Source organism: Pygoscelis adeliae, unplaced genomic scaffold, assembly GCF_000699105.1.
Source record: "Pygoscelis adeliae isolate BGI_AS28 unplaced genomic scaffold, ASM69910v1 Scaffold101, whole genome shotgun sequence".
Classification (NCBI taxonomy): Eukaryota; Metazoa; Chordata; class Aves; order Sphenisciformes; family Spheniscidae; genus Pygoscelis; species Pygoscelis adeliae.
In genome coordinates this window covers 1,864,319-1,870,709 of record NW_008824238.1, presented here as the reverse complement: position 1 = coordinate 1,870,709, position 6,391 = coordinate 1,864,319, and the positions used below count along the sequence as shown (strand labels likewise).

The 6,391-nt window shown below is 39.8% G+C and overlaps 1 protein-coding gene across 1 annotated transcript in view; it reads left to right on the top strand.

Annotated features, from left to right (window-relative positions):
- The window catches only part of FABP5 (fatty acid binding protein 5 (psoriasis-associated)), a 12,473-nt gene extending 7,953 nt beyond the window's left edge, over positions 1–4,520 (top strand). The window contains 4 exon segments of the mRNA XM_009335061.1: positions 2,217–2,432; positions 3,399–3,438; positions 3,441–3,502; positions 3,625–4,520. Of these exon segments, the coding sequence (XP_009333336.1) occupies positions 2,217–2,432; positions 3,399–3,438; positions 3,441–3,502; positions 3,625–3,675 (369 nt within the window). The 3' untranslated portion in view covers positions 3,676–4,520.
- Positions 4,521–6,391: the final 1,871 nt, after the last annotated feature.

The following is a 6,391-nucleotide window of genomic DNA, read 5'->3' as shown; positions in this document are numbered from 1 at the left end:
GCGGAGCCAGGGCTGCCTTGCCGTGAAGTCACTTTGGGTGTCTCCTGACGAGAAAGCCAAACTGGATCAACTGCCTATGGGTAACCGACAGCTGGCTGCACTGCCAGAGGCTGTTTGTATTCTTCTGTGGGTAGCACCCTTATATCAGGGGGATAGTCCTGGCTTCTTATCCCCGCTTCCAGGTTGCTGTACATTTTGCAACGTGAAGTTACTGAATCAAGAACAGACCTAGCACCAGTACCTTCCTCTGCAAGTTCAGATTTACCACCTCCCTGTGAGCATCCTGGCCAACAGGTGATAGACACCTTGCAGCATCTTTGTAGCCCAGGAGCTATTATTTTCTGCAATTTATTCACTGCTGAAAGCTAGGATACTTTCTCAAGAGGTGGAGGGTGTGGCCTTGAATGTCTTTGGAGGGAGGAAAGGAAGGAATGTAGGTCTTGCACTCTTCGTGTAAAATACAAAAGACATCACTGCATTTACACTCCGCAGACAGTGGTGGCTGTAATTGCACCTTGTGAGAGGCCTGTCAATATGTCATAGCTATGATGTGAGAAAGCCTTCTGGACTGAGCCCTTTGGGAGACTTCGGTGGAGGAAATTCAAGAGTTAAGCTCAGCTAGGTTCAGCCATGGATTAGGATGCCACGGTGCTCACGTCTAGCAGCCAGGGCTAGGCATGTGCCAAATTGCAACTTCAAAGCAGAAATTAAGTGCTGCAACTGCAGAGCACCTCCCATGTGTAGGTAGCAACTGAATGTTGTTTGTTTGTTTTTAGATCACAATCTTAAACCAGTCACTTTTCCTTTTTACAATTGCAATTTAGGCAATCAAATTTACTCCAAGTCACACTTTAGAAGCCAGTCCTTTATTGGATCTCACCCTTGCTGACTACTTAGGAAACTCTCTGCCTTTGATCCTACTGATGCACCATAAATGAGACTCTGCAGATTCTGCTCAGTCAGTATAAAAGAACATTCGAGGATGAAGAAGTTTGAATTTCGCTCCTTGCCATATGGAAAACATACGCGGCTCATCTCTGTTTAGTTGGATTCCAAGGCCTGGCTGATCAGATAACTCACTGATTATTCTGGACGACAGCAAAAGGGTGGGTGGGGCGGGGGGGGGTCACCACCACAATAATTTCCAATTCTGGTCAGAAAAGCTGGACTGAGGAGGACTGTTTTTTTCTCTGCAGTCTCAAGCTTAAGGCTCAGTCCTGGAATCTCAGCTGAGTCTGGAGAAGCAGTGGCTGGGAAGTACTTTGTTATTTCCACCTCCCAAGGAAACTGTAATCTTTGCTTTGTGGATTCAGCCCTCACCCAAGTATCCTGTACACCCCAGGGGAGTGCTGTGCTGTGACACGACAACATTTTCTAACTACACCAGCTGCAGAGCCCGGACACCCACTGACTTGGTGGCACTTTCTGCTCCATCTGGTTGCTTATCAATTCTTGGTTCAGATCTGCACTTTCCAGTTTGATGGATTCATGTTCGTTGCCTGACTACCCTCTTATTCGTATCTTCATCCTTCAGATCAAAAAAACTCAAGCAAACCACTCAGACAGTGCACGCAGGGGCTGAGGCAGGGTGAATCTTTTTTGCTGAAGAGTTTTGAGGGCTGCTATCTCCCGATGATGAATTTTCAGTCATTCGCAAAGCTCATTTCTCTCACGGTCCTTTTTTTTTGCGTGTGTGTAAGCACTGTTTTGCATGGTAGTGGTTTTCTAATTCACAAGTCCGTACTTTGGATACAGGATGTAGAAGATGAACTTAGATTAAAAATTGCATGTTTGCAGTTGTGTACAGAGTGATGGAAGAGTCTTTCTTGAGTAAGTTGAAATAAATATGCAGGTGGATTAATCTGTCAGTTAAAAATCATCTGTAGAATTTTTGAAGTGTTCAGAACTTGAAGGGAATAATTTTATATTAGTTTAAGCTTTTGTGCTTGTTTTCCTGTTTATTGTTTATTTCTGTTTGTAAAAATTCAATGCTGAGTTTTGGGACATCTGTGAGTCCTCCAGAAGGCAAAATAGATTTAATTTTAGCTCCCTGAGGAAGAATAACCCTTCAAATAAGCTTTTTTCCCTCTTCATCAGTGGATAATTTAAAACATCCTCTTTCTTTGTGGCTCTTGAGCTTTGATTCTCAAGTGTACTTAAGGGCCTAATTAAATGGGAATTAGGTATTTTAATTCTTGTGTGGCCCTAAGCCTTAGTGTTTAACTGACTTTGTGATACTCTGTGCCTCTTGCCTTGCAGGTGTGGGTATGGCCATGAGAAAAATGGGAAGCATGGCCAAACCAGATGTTTACATTATTAAGGATGGGGACACAATCACCGTAAAAACAGAAAGCACCTTCAAAACTTCACAGTTCAGCTTCAAGCTTGGTGAGAAATTTGAGGAAAATACCTTAGATGGCAGGAAAACTCAGGTGAGTATACCAGTCTTTCTACTGGAAAAACACAATTCTTTGGGTGTTTCACAGATGGAGACGCTATTTAAAAATCAGTTTTGACATCCATACTAACAATGCTTTATTTGATGAACAGCTGTAAGTCTCATTGAAATAAATTTTTTTTCCTGGATTAAGCAACTTCCAAAGAGGGAAAAATGCTGAAACCAATAATGTCTTGTGTATTTTGTTTTCAATTTGTAGCAGAAGCATTGTGTTAGTAAAACTAACAGACCTCTAAATCCATGTTAAAGCCAAATGCCACTTCATTTGAAGCCTGTGGAAAAAAATCCCATTGATGTTTAATCAGAGGCAATTCAGCCCTAGGGTTAACCTTTCCGCTCAGTCTCATATTTGCGTAACAAGAGAGCCTGGTTCAGTGTGCAGTGGGATAACAGACACACAAGGCATACATGTGAATCACAGTCCTTAATCTCCAGTTTCAGAAGGCAAAGAGCCTCGCCCTGCACCAAGTAGGGAGAATATTCATCCAAAAGGAGGTTAAACACAAAGAAGCCCTCAAATATGTCTCTCACTTCTTTGTGTGAGTGCTCTCTGTGTAGCCCCTCCCCCCCCTCCAGCCACACGCTTGCGATTCATCTATTATTGCAAGATCAGATAAATGTTACACAAAAGCTCAAAGCCCATGTACAAAGAGATGAACAGAGAACATCGTCTGCTCTTGTTAATTGAAATTGTGCATGCTGTCAAAGGTCTGCCTGATGCAGGAATGTGTCAGAGCAGTGAGTGAACAAGCAGCGAGCTACTGTAAGAAGAGGATCAATAAAATGTTTAAGATAATATCCTGGCTTTGTAGACGTCAGTGGCAAAATTACTGTTGAGTGAGCTGGGGTGGGAACTTTTTGTTTGGAATAAGGTGTTGGAAAGCCTCAGTCTCCACCAAACGTCGTACGTAAAATACTGATGTTCGGGTTCTTCTTTCAGACCCTTGTCAGCTTAAAAGATGATGGGTCATTGATTCAGGAGCAGAATGGGATGGCAAGAAGACCATTATAACACGGAAACTAGTGGATGGACAATTGGTGGTGGTGAGTTCAGTCTCGCTTTCTGATCCCTGAGTGCTGCTGGCCGGTAGCCTGAAAAGCAAAAGATCTTTTTCCTTATAGCCTGTACTGAGGCAAATTAATAAATCCATCTCTTTGTCTTCTAGGAATGTGACATGAATGGTATCAAGTGTATTAGAGTCTACCAGAAAGCATGAGGACATCTTCACGTTCAGTAGGAACTTGCTACAAACAACTCAGTTCAGTGGACAGAGCTCCTTTACACTCCATATTTTCCTTTTCCCTGTTTTCTAGTATTTCAATGGACTGAGTAGCTGAGTGCAATCCTTTTTAAAAGCCGTGGTGTAACTATTATGTAACTATTCTGAACTTACGAGGCTATTAAATAAAATTGTCAAATATATGAAGTGGAAATGTTGTTACTATAGTGGAATTTTAAAGTGAGGTTTTATAAAAACTCAGTTTGGTTTTAGGCTCTACCACAAACTGCCTTCAGTTCAAGATAATGCAATATATGACAACGAACAGTTAATAGCAAGCTGAATTTAGACCAGCATCCTTAATTGCTAAGGAAGTAAAATCTGAAATAGAAAAATCATTCAGAGTTCAGGCTCTAGAGTTGTTTCTAACTTGCATATTACAAAGTAAATAGAATTGGTAGGTATAAAAAAGAGATAAGCTGCTTTGGTTTTTAAGTAGAGGAATGTATTTTGAGGGGTTAGTTCGTTTTTTCACGTTTCAAAACCACAAAATTCTTAGCTGAAAAAATATATGCTGGTGAGCCAACGGACATGATAAACTTAAGCGAACACATACATGCTTTACTGAAAGGAAGCCTTATTTTGAGAAGACTCTTTGTTTTCCTAGAAAAATTCTTATTTCCTGGCTAGTAACATTCTAAAAATTCTTAACCAAAATCTACTGAAATACTGCCTAAAACTTAAAGCCTCATTTTATTTTATTTGTTTTTAAACTAGCTTGAAACACCTAGCAATGGAGTTTATATGCTTTAAAGTGCCATAATAAATAATCAGAAACATCAGTGTCTTGAGTATTACTGTTACACTGGTTGGGAAACTAAGCCTATGATGCTACTATTCTTCCAAAGAGATGTCGGATCAGAAAAAATTAAAAAGGTTTAGGTGAATTTCTGTCACACCAGTCAAACATGTCCTAAAAGTGAAACTGTTTGGTGATGGGGAGATTTCTATCAGGTTCAGAAGCCTGGGGGATCATGCAATCGCACGCTTCCAGTTTGCAGCATCAGTTGTTGCAGAATCCATTGCTACTTCAACCCTACTGATATTTTAGCTGCTCAGTGCATGTATCGTATTACTGAGCTTATGCTAATAACAGAAAAGTCTGTTCTTTTGTGTTCATCGTACCAACCATGGAAAATTACTTTTCCCATAATTTTGGACCATTTATCCTTTTCATAATTTCCTGACTATTTATGAATCATCCCCTTTACCTATGTCATCTGAAAGAATTTATAGCTGGAGCATATTTCCTGCAATTTTATTTTTTCATGATCTGCTTAAAAGTAAATATTTTTCCTGGTCCCCTAATGTCTCCTTCTTGAGTTGGCCAGTCTTCATATTGCCTTCATTTAGTATTTTTCCTGACTTTAACGTGAACCCTGAAGATCTGTGCCATATTCTTATATGGGACATTAGAAACAGATTTTTTTGGTTTTAGGGGAAGGAATCTCCCCATAGAAACAACAGAAACAGAAAACAAACTGATCTGATGAGGAACCTGGTAAGTTTATGATCAGAAATATACTAAATAGTAGCAGGAGAATGGGTGCAGCAATCCATGGCATGATGTACAAATCCTGCCTCCCTTCCAAAAGAAACAACACTACTCTTTAAGCGGGACATTATGCTGCCTTTGGGGTCACTGGTCTATCACTTACCACTGCTTGTTTACTCTTCTGAGACTGGGTAGTGCTAATTGTTTATCTTCATTTGAATGGAAAAAGATTCCAATGTCTTTTATAGGACATCCGTTTTGATTACAATGAGATCACTTCTTGTAAAACAAAAGGCAGAAGAGTATCTTTTTAGAGCGATTTCCTTTGGAAACAAGGCTTATAAAGTCTGTTTGTGTGTGCGTGCTCTCTGATTTCAGCCACATGTGAAGTAGAGGCTAGAGGTCCCAAGGATAATTATTCTCCCACAAACGTCATGAAAATAGGTGGCCTGATGAAGGAGACAGACCATTAAAGTGCCTTGGTGATGGAAAGACTGCACATGGAAGTGACACTTTGTTTGACATTAAATGGAAGAAAAACATTATAAGCCCTCTTGGCACACATAAGAAGTTATCTTAAACACAAAAGTTGACCAATGGTAAGATGCAGATCAACAGGAAACTGGAATTCTTTAGAGTTAATTCTCCAGAACTACTTAGGCTTACGTATTTATTTGCTTTATTTTGATGTTCGCTTCAGCCTATGTTGCTGATAACTTCAATGTAAGTGTACTGTGACCTGGAACTACCATATGTACAACCTGTTTGTGTTAGATAAGACCATATACTTAAGACGACCATTGTTTTGTAGCACTGCAAGCCAAGATTTATAATGCTCAAGACTTGAAAATATAATTCATTTCCAAAATCCTTCTATTTGTTATTATACAAACCAAAAGTTTTACTCTTCATGAAGTGTGTATACACCACGTTCTCATCAGTGTGAAATAACCAATTGTCCTGAGATTTGAATAACTCTCTGTAGTTCACTATATCACATAAGATGGCAGAAAATAAGACTTCTGAGAACAACTGAAAAAGAAGAAATTATGCATTATCCATCCAGGACTGCTTTACAATGCTACAGAATTATGAAATAAGGAGACAAGTTCTGTTGTGACGTTTTAGTGCATGTTTTTGAAAATATTTTGGAGGGGT